At 20.6% G+C, this 15,738-nt stretch overlaps 1 protein-coding gene across 5 annotated transcripts in view; it reads left to right on the top strand.

Moving 5' to 3' along the window:
* Nucleotides 1–15,738, top strand: part of LOC107998609 (chorion peroxidase) — a 46,124-nt gene that overhangs the window by 10,118 nt on the left and 20,268 nt on the right. For 2 of the 5 annotated variants that reach the window (XM_062073466.1, XM_062073468.1), the window contains exon 3: nt 15,538–15,617. In XM_062073466.1, the coding sequence (XP_061929450.1) occupies nt 15,538–15,617 (80 nt within the window). Of the gene's footprint in view, nt 1–4,290; nt 4,310–15,350; nt 15,416–15,443; nt 15,465–15,537; nt 15,618–15,738 lie in introns of those variants that run through there. The other 3 variants (XM_062073471.1, XM_062073469.1, XM_062073470.1) reach the window with 3 other exon arrangements.

The following is a 15,738-nucleotide window of genomic DNA, read 5'->3' as shown; positions in this document are numbered from 1 at the left end:
ATGTATTAAACGCATCTTTCGCTATAATGTGTCACGACATTATTTCTCGAGAATTTAACGATAGGCTGACAATGTCTTTGTATTTGAGAAGATTTCCTCTTTATAAGAATTTTTTAATTTCTGGAAACTTTTTAACGTTTCTTTATAAAATTTTATAGATATAAATACATAATAATTTTATGTTTTTACGTTTAAATTCTAAAAATTAACTTACACATCTTATAAATGATTTTATAATAAATTATGGATAAGTTTACATTAATATAATTACAATGTTTTTTCTAAAACAAGATAGATTTTACTTAATTCGCTTTAAATATTTTTATAATGGTACAGAAAAATAAGAAAAGAAAAAAAAGAAAAATTATTTTAAATATTTTTTTTATTATTTTTTGTCATCTTTTGGTATCAACATTCATACACAATTAATAATTAAAAAATTATAATTTAGTTAGTTCTTTTTAATAATTTTATTATATTATATTATATAAAATAGAATAATAAGATAACATATTGTTACTAAGTAACATAATTTTTTTAAATTAATATAATTTGTTGTTACAAATTACAATTGGTTACAAAAATTGGTTAAAATTTCATTAATAATATTAATTCATTCATTTTAAATCTTTATTAAAAAATTAAATTCAACTATATTAATATTGAATTAAAAAATAATTGAATAAACATTAATTTTCGTAAATAAATTCAATTTCGATTTTAAACTCGATTTTAAAATTAATTATTAAGTATATATATACATATATAGTGTATACAGAAAATCTCATTTAAATAAAAATTTATTTATCAAAAAATAATTTCGAAATTTAATAGTTAAAAAAGCATACAATTCGTTATAATTAATTTTTCGATGAACGTATTAGAGGAAATGTGAAGGATAACTTTTCAAACTGAACCATGTATTTTTTATTTTATTTATATATATAGTTGTAATATTTTCTATAAAATAATATTAATATTTTTGTAATATAAAATTATAAGTTCGGAAGATTTTAATTGACTTTTTAAACAGGAGATTAAATATTTCGTCCTTTAGCATAAATATAGAAATTCTAGATTTATTATATTTCTAAATAATGTTTGAATTTCTGAAATTTATCTAATGCTAATAAAATTTATATCGAAAGAAATTTTGAAGAAAAGTGACAAACTTTAATCTTTATATTTACGATAATATTTAATATCACAATATCATCGCATCGTGGATTATAATTTTAATTTTATAATTCGGTAATTAAAAAATTCATCAATCATCAATAATTGCTGTTATGATATGTATATTTTACTCTTATCAATCTTTCAATTTAATCTTCGTATTTTATTAATTTATTTATTTAAAAAATACATGAAAGCTATAATTATATCCTTTATGTATTTCACTTGGCTTTGAAGTGACCGAATTAAGACAGAATGTTACGCAATGCCGTGAGACTTTTTGATGTTTGGAGAAAGCAGGAACTCCATTCAAAAATGGTAGTGGACTTTCACTAATCAAGTAACCTCTGCTCCTTTTATTACACTTGATCGTTATCTTATAAGTTATAATGCAATAAAAATTTGCGTAACATTTTTTATATATAATTACAATAATAAATAACTATATAATATTCTTAAAATTCACTAATTTATAATCTTGTTTATTTTATAATTTATTAAATGATTAGAATCAATTAAAATACAGTAAAAATAACTTTAGTGCGATGATGGTATAATGAATAGAGCGCTCATTCTATTTCCATCTCACTTCATTTAACACAAACTTCAATTTTTTATAATTTAACAAATAAGTCTCGAACAAATATTGTTATGTATCAATTTTTGTATTTGTATATCGAAAGTTTTATAAATATATTAAAAGTGCATAAAGTTTAATATCTTTTATTTTTTTGATTTTATAAACTTATATTGCTCTTATATAAGTTTGTAAAAATATGACGAATTAAATAAATATAAAAGCAAATTTTAATAAAAAATTTTTCTATAATAATAATTAATGAAAAATTATAATTGGATTCGCATCAAAATAAAAATTTGAACATTTATTTTTATTGAAAAGTTATAATGACTGAAAACGAACCACGTAATAAAAAATTTTTAATGACGAATATTGGATTGTTTGATGAATATTGAAATATTTTCTTGGGAAAAAAATATGATGAATAATTTGACAAATATGGAGACAAACGAATATAGATATTTCTGTATTTTACTTTTCTGAAAAAAAATGATCAGGATAATAATGTTTGATAATAATATTTTATTTTTAAAATAAAATATTCTAATAAAATGTATAATTATATAAAATAAATATCTAAAAAAAAAACATTTATAAGTAAAATAAATAACTAAAAATTCAAAAATCTTTACTAGTAAAATTGCAATGACATTTATCATTCGTTTGTATTCACTGTTACAACACTCACGTTCCTGTTAAACATAATTCACACGAGACATTGAACGACTAATAACAATTTATCATAGAAAAATAAAAATTCACTCTTCTAACGTCACGTTCATGAGAATGTGTAACGAGATCCTACCGTTACATGTTATAGAAAACTTGATCTCCTTTTGTTTATTAACATGCATAAAACAATAGAGGACTCTGTTGTAATTCCCAGTTATAGAACCTTGAAATAAATTATGAAACTATAAAATTTCTTGATATTTTACATATTAATAAAATAACGGATCGTTTAAGAAAAAAAAAATATTTTTTGTGTGATTTTAATAGGGAAAAGATAAAATTCTTAAAATATTATTCATGATAATTACAAAGATTTGCTGATTTCTTGAAACAAAAATACAGGAAATGAATGATTAATGAATGAATGATGAGGAATGAATTATTAATAAGGAAAGTCGACAACAAGAAGACAGAAATTGCTCAACTTTACAGCTATTGTCTTCAATTATGATACAATGGATCGAGAGTAGAATTTTGTGTAAAATATTTACAATATTTATATCATATATTTTGATATAATTTTTATCGCGTACAGATATCTAACATAATTAAAATCATAAAAAATCGAAAGAAGATTGTTGAAGTTATAAATAAATCTAAGTAAAGAGTATTTCGACATCAAATAAAAAAATAAATATTTATTCTTATAAAATGGAAATCAATTAAGATTTTACGTGAAATTTTATAGAAAAGAAATTATAAGAAAATATTTTAAATTTTTTATAACTATTTCATTAATAACATAAAAAAATCCGAAATATATCCTAAGAATTCTTATTGTAAATGATAATATATAAACAATTTTATATATTTGCTAAACATATGAATCAAAAAATTAATAATTGTTATTTTAAAAGCAAATAACTTATTCGGTTTAGAAATAATTCACTAATTCTCTAATAAAGATAGAAGACGTACAGAAAATTTATAATCAACATAATTTTAAGTTAATTAATTTTCTCATAGAAAAAAATTCGTTTTAGTCAAAATAAAAAATTATTTCTAACATTAAAAATAATAATTATTCAATTGATATTTATAAGTTCTTTTTTTAATTTAAAAAATATTATCCGTATTAGAAAATATAAATTCTTATTAATTAACTACTAATTATGTAAACATTAAGTATTTCTATCGATTTCTTTGTACTTTTTTGACTGATAATTTTTTATTTTTATAAAAGAAAAATTCTAATAAAATTAATATTTTATACGATGTAAATGAATCTTTAGATGTTTCAAAGTTCCTAAAAATATATCATGAGATACTATATAAAAGAATATTATTATCATATATTATTATATTACATATAAAAGAACGATTAAAATTTCTAAGATTTTTTATAAAAAAAATATTCGAAAAGTTTAAGTTATCATTAATTGAACCATGTAGATACAATAGATACAATAGATATAAATCATCCGCGAATATTTGTTTTATGAGCATCTTGCCTAACAAGAAATCGATTTATTAATCCCATTTCTGGACAAAGATTCACGGTTTATCGCCGTGACAGAGCATGATTCGCAGTTCTAACAAGAAATAATACGATTGCATCGTTTCCTTTGCAATTACGAGATTCGAACAGCCTACGCGTGGCTGTGCACTTATAAGCATTATTGTACGTTAATGCGAACGAACGTGAGCTGCGCTGTCGGATGCTCGTGTAGTCACGATTAAATCTTCCAATCGTGAAAAAAACCGTCACGGTTGTTCGTGATCCTTTTGCAGCTGTCCGCTAATAAAACACGACAGATCTGTCTGGATAAAAGGAAGCAACAATCCGGTCGCAAATCCGCCATAATCGTGGACATAACGAAGGTGATTAGAACGTTGTATGCAATCTTGTGAGCTCTTAATGATAAATAATGAATGTTTGGCCTCTTGTATTTTTTTTTTATTATTTTTAGAAATTTAATGTAGGTATATTATAACAATGAAAATGAAAAATGTTTTCAAATTATGATATATTTTTTATTTGGAATTATGCCAAATGTTTAAGCATTTCTAATATTAGAAATTATAAAAAGTATAATTAGGTTAAATTGTAAATTTTTAAGATTATAAAATATTTTAAAAAAGAAGATGAAGTGAATAAAATTGTTTCAACTGATATTATATATTATGAGATATTTACATTATTATATGTTATACATATTTGGAAATAATAAATATATTTATTCTGAAAGTTTTAAAAATAAAAATGGAAATGTTTTAAAAATTTAAGAATTATTCTTTTTATTTTTTGTTTTTAACAAATTAATATTTTTTTATAAATATTCATTTCTTATAAATATCTTATACAAAGTGTATTATAAAAGTATAATAATTTTGTCAATGTAATTACAGAGATGAAAGAAGAATATAATTATAATTAATATAAAATTGAATATGAAATATATTGTGAATTAATTCTGGCAAATTTTATATTCGAAAGACGATATCAGATGAATTATTATTATTCAAAATTATTTTCTATTTTAAAAATATATAAATGAAAATATCATAATTATGAATTTAAAAAATTGAATTATAATATTAAAAGTTAACTTCAAATTTATAATAAAATATCGTGTATCTCTACATTTTAAGATATATTAATTTATTTTATTTTGAAATTATAATTTAATATATTAATTTTCATCGTATTCCGATAACTGTTCATACGATGTAAAGTCAATGACTTGTTCGAAGATCAGATAATCTTGATTATTTAAAGCCTGATTTCAAACCTGTAAAACTATATAAATACAAATATCTAGATCTTCTATATTTGTTTATGTCATGCACATGAAACGACACGATATTGCACTGTATCTGCACGTTGGAATCCATACGTTTTGTTTAGAGAAAGAGAGAAAGAAAGACAAAGAAAGAACTCTCGCCTGAGGACAAAATACTGGCTCATGGCTGTGAATGCAACAAGACGAAACACGCGACCTATGCGATACACTTGCACTTACTAACCTCGGTGAAAGATCGATGTATAATCGCGCTTGAATATTTTTGCTTTACCGTTATTAATAACAAGTCTCTATAGCAGAATTTTTTACAAGAAATTTCCATGTTCGATACAATGCACGTGATTAATGATGTTAATTTTACAAGATCGAGGGTTTATTAAAAATTACAAAAAAAAATGATTTAAATCTTGTATAATTTGTTTACTTCTGGTAAAACAAATTATGTAGATATTAAACTTAATTATTCTAATTAATTATTCTAGTTCCTTTATTTATATTTATCTTTAAAACAAATTAAAATAATTACAAAAGTCATTTATAGTGATTTTTAAAGTTTTTTATAGCAAATTTTAATATCATTTCTCTGAATTTTTTTAAAATGTGGAATGCTATTTCGATTATTAATACCATTACAAAAAATCTATAATTATTAATACTAATAGATTAATCGTTAGTATTATATGTAAATGAAAAACGATAGAACAAATGAATGCAATTATGAATACTATTATTACATAGTATTCCATTTATTAAAATAGATAAATAAGGCTAATAATCCTGGGAATAAATTATTTTATTATACGATTATATCTTTAAAATGAAAAGCATTGTTTTCTCAATTATTTCCACTGCGCGAGTTAATTACATCATTCATTATATCATACATTTTGATAGCGAATTATGTGATTATATTAAGCAGACTTTAATTATATATCAAGTAAGTAAATATTTCTCAATCACTATTTTTTAATGTATTTGAATCAAAAGATATTTAAAAACATATTGTAATAATTATTAAATTATTTATTAAATTATTTCAATATATAATATATCAATAATTGTTAATGTGCTTTAAAGTTACATTGTCATAACTCATTGTAAATAGTTCATGTTACATTTTAGAATATGAATATATAAACAAAAAATAGCATTTCCATCAAGTAAAGCCTGAAGTTGTTATGCAAGGTCACAGAATAAAAACTATCATTGAAGAATTCAATCTGATTCTACCAAGATTTATTGAAAAACTAGAAAGTGCACAAGAGGCTACAATAGGCTTCAAAAAAGTAAGATTGGTTTTTAATGAGCAACAACAAAAAATTATATCGGAATATTTCTCTTTTATAATCTAAAATATATTTTAGTCTTCTTTCACCGCAGGAAGTAAGAAAATTAACATATGAATAAAATTTAATCTCAAAGACATTTCATTTTTTCGATATAAATTATAATTCTGATTGGTTAAACGGCTAAGTATTTTTTTAAAAATTGAAGAGAACAAAGGATTCAATAAAGGATTCTAATCGAACTATTCATAACGTAAATCATTTCTTTCTTCATTTTTAAATTTAATGATATACGTAAATATAATTTTTTGCCACTAAAATTTGGAATATAAATTGACATATTAATTATTTAAAAGCTAGAAAAAATAATTATTGAACACCATATACTATTAAACTATTAAGTAGAGGTACATTAAAAAATATGGAAATATATAATGAAAGTACATTTGGGATTATATTATATCGATTTTTCGATGATTCAAATACATAAACTTTTTATGAGATGATTTATTAGAATCAAAAAATAGCTTTAACTGGATAACAACAATATATATATATATGTAAACCATTCTATAAAATCAATATAATGTAATTTCATTTGATTCTTTCAATCTTGTTGTTATTTGATAATCATTTTTCTCATATTAATTTAAAAAAGCTAACGAAATCATAGTACTTTCTTTTCTTTTTTTATTACTTCACTTATGCTCTCTAAATATCATTATGTATGAATCATTAAAAAATTATTGTGTTATTATATTGGATACATAATCTTAGAAAAATCATGTATATGTACATGAGATATGATTATCTTTAATTCTTAGTATCAACAATTCAACAATGTAATTAATGGATTTAAGAAGTGTAGAATATTCATATATAGAAATATATTTAAGAATTTTATCTTAAGTTATATGACCATTATATAAGTGACAATTAGGAATCAACTGTCATAATATATCAGAATGTTGAAAAGAAAAGTCTTAATTAAGACTTTCAAATTTTTATAATACAGAACGATCAATTTTTATTGACATTGTGACAAAATAATGACTATTAAATTTTTGATCTTTTCAAAAATAGCATTGATAATATTTCCATTTAAAATAATTCGATCTTTATTTAAATCGACATCAACAAGAGAAATTTATTTATCATCATGTTGAAAATCAGCTATCTAGATTGGCAAAAAAAAAAAAATCAAAAAAAAATTCAGCTAAAAAACAATCATAAAGAAAATAAAAGAAAAATTAATTCAAGGAATAAAATCATAGAAAAAAAAAAGGAGAAAGATGAGTAAAACTAACCGGAAAATTTTTCAAAAAATGAAAATAATGATGAGAAAAATATTAAAATATTATTTATTGTAATCCATATTCCATCACAGCCTAGAAAAGATTGGATCAAATTTATTTTTTTTTATTTTACGAGAACTAATTCCAAACGTATAAAAATATAATCATACATTTGCTTCAACTATGATTATGATTCATATGATTTTTGATTTTTATTTTATTTTTTTAGAAGCTAATAATTATATTAATTATATTAAGTTTAAAATTGGTAATAACTTATTATCATAAATAAATGTTCAAATATTAATAAATAGATATAAATTGAATATAATTGAATTTGATTAGATTATTGTTTTTGTACGATAATATTTATAATTATTTTTTGTTATTCTTTTAAAAATAATATCATATATGTTTGTTGATTTGAATTTTAATAAAAACATTATTTCTAAAATTGTTTTTTATTTCGCTAGAAAATAAAATCATTAAAACAATTTTTATTTATCCTCACTCTATGCTATAATTAGCTCTATAAAAGAGGTAATTAATTATAAAAAATTTTTTTACCAATTTAATAATTTCCCAAAAAAAAATTTATTAAATGTAAGCTTAAAGTTCTAAGATATAATAAATTTAATAATAATTCAATTGTGATACTTTTTAATACTTTTATTTAATACTTTTAAATAAGTCTTTTATATCTGTAATGAAGGATAAATTCATTTCGTAAATTCATTCAAAAATTTTAATTTTAATAAAAATGTATTTATACATATGTGGATATAATAGATATAATGGATTATGCATGAAGTAATTTTTTTTGTTGATGAAAAAAACTTTTTGAATAAAATCAATTTTCAATATTTTAATATTTTATTAAATTTTAAATATAATTTTATCTGCGAATTGTTTTAGAACAAAAAGATAAAATATTACAATCAGAACAATTCACATAGGATGACAATATATTCGTGGGACATTTTTAAATTTGATTCTGATTGAAAATCAAAACAAACACGATTTTTAATATACGTAAAAATATAATTAATTTAATTTTATAATTTACATGTATATATTTAATATGTAAATAAATTTTTATAAAACTTATATAATTTACACAATTTTATGTTAGATGAAGCAAACATTTATTATTTGTGTTAGGCAAAGATAGAAGCAGCAATATAATAAATTGCTTATAACTTAATAAATAAGCTTCAATATTGAAACTTTGGACATTTCACTTTAAATAATATTCTACTAAAAAAAATTTCATATATATGTATACCTATTATATTTTATATATTCAACTTTCATTAAAGTGTAATGAATATATGAAACAATTTTTTTTTTCATGAAAATATTATTTTGAGAAAATGAAATTAAATTTTCAGTGCTTACTCTTTAAATATAACTTTCTAATTGTTAGAGATAGAGCAAAATTTTAAGTTGGAAAATTCTGAATTTTATGTTAAAACATGTTGTTAAAAAAATTTCCCAGATAGAAATATTTATATAAAATTTTAATTTATATATTTATTTAAAACTTGATAAAATGTTGAGAATTGGTTTCATCTTAAAGAAATTTCTTGATATAAAGCAATTTTTTGTGGCAGGAAATCTATTGCTCTAATTACCTCTAATATATACATATATATACATATAAATTTTTATTCAAATTAAAATTTTTGAATCAGATAAATTTCCTTGTAAGATAATGTACTTTTACTCTTACATATTATTATCAAATGATGCAATAAAGTTATTATTTCGAACAATATCGGTTAAAGTTTCAATATTTTTTATTCAAACGCAAAAATATGTGAAAAATATCGATTCGGTTATTGATACTACCGTTATGATTCAGCCTTGTATAACGATACTTTGTCAGCTAATACTGAATGGAATGAGAAATCTATAACTTGTGCAACTAATATAGAGATCGTGTTCCAGGTTTCGTTATGTCGATAATGAATATTCCGTAATGCAGTGTAACTTTTCAACTTATATTTTATGAATGCGATACGTTACCGTTAGCCTTAGTGCGAGAGATATATAAGAAGACAGTTTTCTAGGCGTTGTGGATTTTTTTGACAATTTATAGATATTGATAAAGCAAGAAAGAATATTTGCAGAATATTTGTGAGAATAATGGGACAATAAAAACGAAATTTTTAAATATTTAAATATGAAGTAAGCCAAAATAAAAATATGTGTGAAAGTATATTGAAAAAAAATATCATTCGAGTTTTAAAATTAAATTATCATATTTTATATATTTTTTACTAAATTAAGATATCAATAAAGTTTAATTAAATTAGATAATTCAAATTATCTATTTTGAAACTTCATTCTTGAATATTAGATCACAAATCTATCTTTTATATATATTTTTAACTTATACTTTTAACTTATATATATTTTTATTTTTAACTGTATTTAAATAAATAAATTAATGATTAATATTTTAATTTTAATTTTATGAATATAACAATAAATTATTGAATTTAATGTAATTTTTATTTTTATTTTTATTTTTTTTCTTTTTCTTTTTATTCGCATTCTCTATTAATTGAAAAAAAAATGTAGCCAATTTATGTATAATAAACAAAATTTTAATTTTTTAATTTTTAATTTAATTTTTTAAAATTTTTAACTATTATAAATTACGAAATATGTAAATTACGAATTATTAATAATTCTATTTCATATAATATTCATTATAAATATAATTCATATATTATATAATATTGTAAATTAATTCATGTATTAATCCATTTTTATTATCACAAAGAATTTAAACTGTTCTTTTATTTATCAAAAAAAAAAGTGGAAAAATGAAATCTTAGATACGTATATAAGGAACAATAATTTCAATGTATAATACAAAAAATGAATAACACAAAAAAAAAGATAGAAATCAGAAAATATAAAATAATTATTTCAAAAAATATTTCAATTATACTAAAATGTTTTTATTAAAACTATTTGATCAGCTATAATTTTTTGAATGTTATTCAGACTCAATAAAATGATGATTCTTGAGATGATTCTTGATTAAAAAAAAAAATCATGGATTTAAATTAAAAAATTTAGAATTGCAAGTATTTGACTAAATTTAATTAGTGAAAATCGTATAATATTACTCGATATCATTGTTTTATTTTCATAACGCGTTGTATACTTCACTATTACAAATCTCATTCACTAAACTATTTCTGTTATCTTAATCAAATTGAAATTAATATTAAAGATAGAGATATATATTTTAAATAGTGTTTATATAATTATATAATATATTTTATATTTATATCATAACATTTTATATTTTAAAAATTTTAATGAATTTTGTATTTTCTTTATATGAATATTAGTAGTATTCATATAAATAAATATAATATAATACAATGATACAAATAATAATGTAAACAAAAAATTTAAATCAAAATATATGAAAATGTTCTCTAATTTTTATTTCAAAAGTTTTACAAATTACTGTTAATAACTATAATATATTAGAAAATATTTAAATTTAATAATAAAAAATTTTATTATCCTTGAACTAGTAAATATAAAAAAAAAGAATTCAAATAAAAAAACATTTAAAAATCTAAACAGAATATTGACAAAAATAATTATTTTTTAATTGTCATTCGAAAACGGAAATATTCTAAACAAAATATAATCTGTCATCGAAAGATATCTTAATATCGTTATCAATGGATATTTCATGATATTTATATAATACTGGTATAATACCGTTAGAATGATTCTGTTAAATCCAAATGAAAAATATTTACTTTCAATCTAAAATATTAGATTGTGAAATGATTTGATTAAAATCAAGAATATACAGTAAAAAAGAATATATTAAAGGAAATAGAAATAAACTGTTATATAAATGTGATCAATTTATTTTATTACTTTATTCTACTACACTAAACTCACTATCACATCATACAGTGATTCAAAAGGAGAAAAGACAAAATAGAATCTAAACAGCGATACAGTGACAATCAATTCATATAAATATATAAGACATGTATCAAATTTATATATCTTTACACATATAAATTCCACTTTAAAAATTGCTCTCAGATTTTGTTACATTATACGAAATGCAGTCCATGTACGCGATTGAATGGGGGAAACGCGTTTTAAACGTGACTTTTCCTTTTATGACTCTAGCATAACCAAACCAGGTGAATATGCAGAGATTGTTTTAACGCAATGTGCGTACGTGCCATCACGATCGCAATAAGACTATCTTGAAACGACATATTTTCCTCAAAAAATTTTTCAGTCTCAAATAGTATTTTTCAATTCAACTTTTTAGATTAGGGATATATTTCAAACTATGAGATTATTACATATAAAATGAATAATTAATAAAATGACTTTTCAAAAGTAGTATTCAGAATATAATATTTGTATGTATCATTAAATATATATAATAATTTTTATATGATATTTAAAATAATGTTAATTTAAAAATAGTTAATTTTAATATAACTTAAATAATGTTTTGTTAATTGTTTTATTGTAATAATGAAAATTGTTAAATATTATGCTTCTATATAAAATTTAAATGTATTTACAATATATTAATATATTAAGATTTTTATAAAATTAATATAAAATTTGTAAATTGAATAATTATGAATAATTTAATGAAATTATGCAAAATGAAAATTGTATAAGATATCTTTATCTTCATCACATTGCAACATTTATTGCAAACTGTTAATTCATTATTTTTGTTTATCTAATTATATAATATTAATATTAAATAGTATATATAATATCAAATTATTATTTAATCAAATTATTTAATTATTATTAAATTATTTCCTTATTTAATTTCTTTAATTTTTTTTTCTTTTTTTTCTTTTTGCTGAAATTACTCTTCCAAAAATATTCTACGAATATATTAATACCTTGTATATCAAATATTTCTAAATTTCAATATAATAGGAGAAACTTGTATCAAATCGTATTAGGATGAAATTATTTATTATACTTACTTTATTTTATAGCTAATTTAGAAATTCAAAAATTTTAAAAAACTATGGCAATTGTTTTTTATTAAGTATTTGTCAATTGTCAAAAAATGCATGTTTCAATGTAATATTAAATTTAAATATTCGTATTTTCATATATTTAAATTTTATCTTAAAATTATTAAAATTTATTGAAATTATACGAATATAAGTATTATTAAATTTAATAAAAATATTGGTATTTTCATGTATTTAAATTTCATCTTAAAATTATTAAAATTTATTAAAATTATATCAGAGTGTTTTAATAGTCAAGAAATAAATTACATAAGAATGTTTATTAACACTATTTGTTTATTTTTATTAATTAGATAATATTTAAAAATTATTATGATTTTTTTTTCATATTTAGTAAGCAATAATATGTTTATATTAGATTTAGATAAATATAAAAATCAGCATATGCTAAACGATTATAACGATATTTGTAAACTAATATTTTATTTTTATTTAAAAATATTCGCCAGATATCACGCAATTATAAATAATAATATTGAAATTTTGAAAATGTAAAAATATTTATACTGTTAATTTAAATCGAAAATAATATCAATATGTATTTACATAAAATCAAGTGTTTGATTTTTTTATTCTACAAATTAAAATCAGAAGTAAATTTTGTTTTATTTTTATTGATTATATTGATATATGAAAATATTTAATAGATATAATTTATTTTATAAAGATGATAAAAGTATTCATTAAAAATATAGAATCTCAAGTATTTTTATATAGATTTTCCTAAAATTATTCGTAACATTAATAAAGCTTTTGAAAAAATTAAAATTATATTAAAAGAAAAATAATCTATCATTAGCGAACATAATTTATAATATTACGAATCATAATCATTTTAACATTTTAATTATAATTAATCACTTTTCGATGAAAAAATATATAAAATTTTTGAACTATAATTAATATTATTTTCAATATATATTCACTAGAAACATTAAATATTAATAAATTTGCTTATTTAATTCACAGCAATTTAGATTTATTTAGGTTTTCACGATACGATATAATTATTAGAAAATTTTGATTTATTTGAAATTATAATATATTTGAATATTTTTATAATTTATCGTTTATTCCATTTTTCAATATTATTTAAATATTAATAACATTAAATATTTTCATATATATATATATATATATATATATATATATATATATATATATATATATAATAAAATTTTAATAAAATCTTTACGATATATTTGAGATCATGATGTATTACAGAATCGTAAACGTGTTAGGAAATACTGGTTTAAAAAGATAAAAATAAAAAATATCGATAATGATCAAATTACTATGATTACATAACAAATGAATAATTTATAAATTTAATAATGATCGAATTTTCTATTTTCGATATTTCTATTTCCCAGTCTTGGAAAATTGGCGCATATAATAATTTATTAAACGAAGCAATATACAGGTTATTAGACCAACCGCTATAACATGAAATTGCATGGGAATGCACTGTGTTGCAATTAAATTCAGAACGACCCTCAAGTGCATTCTCGGGAATACTTTCAACATGTAGCCATTACTCTATTTAATAACGATTGTGACAGGATAATCTGTGGGAAAACATATCTAGCCATAAGCAGATTTTAAGAAACAATTTACAAACACCATATAAATGAAGAAGAATGTTAATGAAGTTTTATGATTGCTGTTTCGAAGCGTTTAATAAACATAAAATAATGTTATTTTAAGTGAAAAAGAAGTTAAAGATAAAGAAATTACTTTGACAAATAGTTGTAAAATCTATCACGTTTTTTAAATTCTTGGATGATAGAAAAGAAATAAATTTCAATGTAAAGAAAATAGAAATTTATTAAGTTTAAAAAATTATATTCAGAAATTGGAGACAAAAATTAAATTATATTAAAATAACCATATCTTAATTAAAATATTAAAATATATTATATAATTTACAAATTATAGCTACTAATTAACATGTTAATTAACATGTTTAAAATCATACAGATTTTTCATAAGAGTTTAACTATAATTGAAATATTCTCTACATTTTAAATTAGCAAAGATATATAAGTAAGTAAAAAAGATAAATATTATTCAATATTTATTCAATATTCAAATTTAAAGAGCCTTGTACACTTGCAAAAAATTTCAATCATCATCAATAATGAAAGGATTATAGTATAATAACAGTACAAGCAAAATTATGCGCTTCGTTAACTAAAAATTAAATTTTCGATATCTCTTCCTTAATTGCATATTAATTCATTAAAAAAAGACCAGAAACTTATTAAGATCCGAAAGCAAAGAAACCAGAATTCAGTGGCATGTCAACCTTCGAAGGTAAAAGCCACGAGCGGCACGTCAATGCCATCATATTTCGCAGTACGAAATGAGATACGTCAATTCATCTACATTTCGCGAGTACACGTTTCACTATGATAGTTTCGGATTACCTTGATACAGAATATCCAGCAGCAGGTACGCAAACAGGTAGCAATGCAGCACAAACGAGTTGAAGCTGGTTGCTTCCAACGAAAGTAGGTTAGGTTAGGTAATTAAATCGAAAAGAAAGAAAGAAAGGAAGAAAGAAAGAACTGACTGTAACGAGCAACAAAATCACTGAGTTTGAGGATCGAGAACAACGCGTTAACTTTCTGTTTCTTCTTTTTTCAGCACATCGACAGCCGGATCGCAGACATGCATCACTTACGATGCCGTGAATCGAGCGTATATCGAAGCGAGAAAACGCATCAGTGAGTATTGCAAATAGGGAAAGGAATAGAAGGAAAAAATGTTTAATTATAATCAGTGCATAATGATTTACGGGAGATGATTTACAATCGTGTGTATGAAATTTTGTTTCATGGCACAGTC

The sequence above is a fragment of the Apis cerana genome, linkage group LG4, assembly GCF_029169275.1.
Source record: "Apis cerana isolate GH-2021 linkage group LG4, AcerK_1.0, whole genome shotgun sequence".
In the NCBI taxonomy this organism is placed as follows: domain Eukaryota; kingdom Metazoa; phylum Arthropoda; class Insecta; order Hymenoptera; family Apidae; genus Apis; species Apis cerana.
Note: the sequence above shows the minus strand (reverse complement) of the source record. Positions and strands in the feature narration are given on the sequence as shown.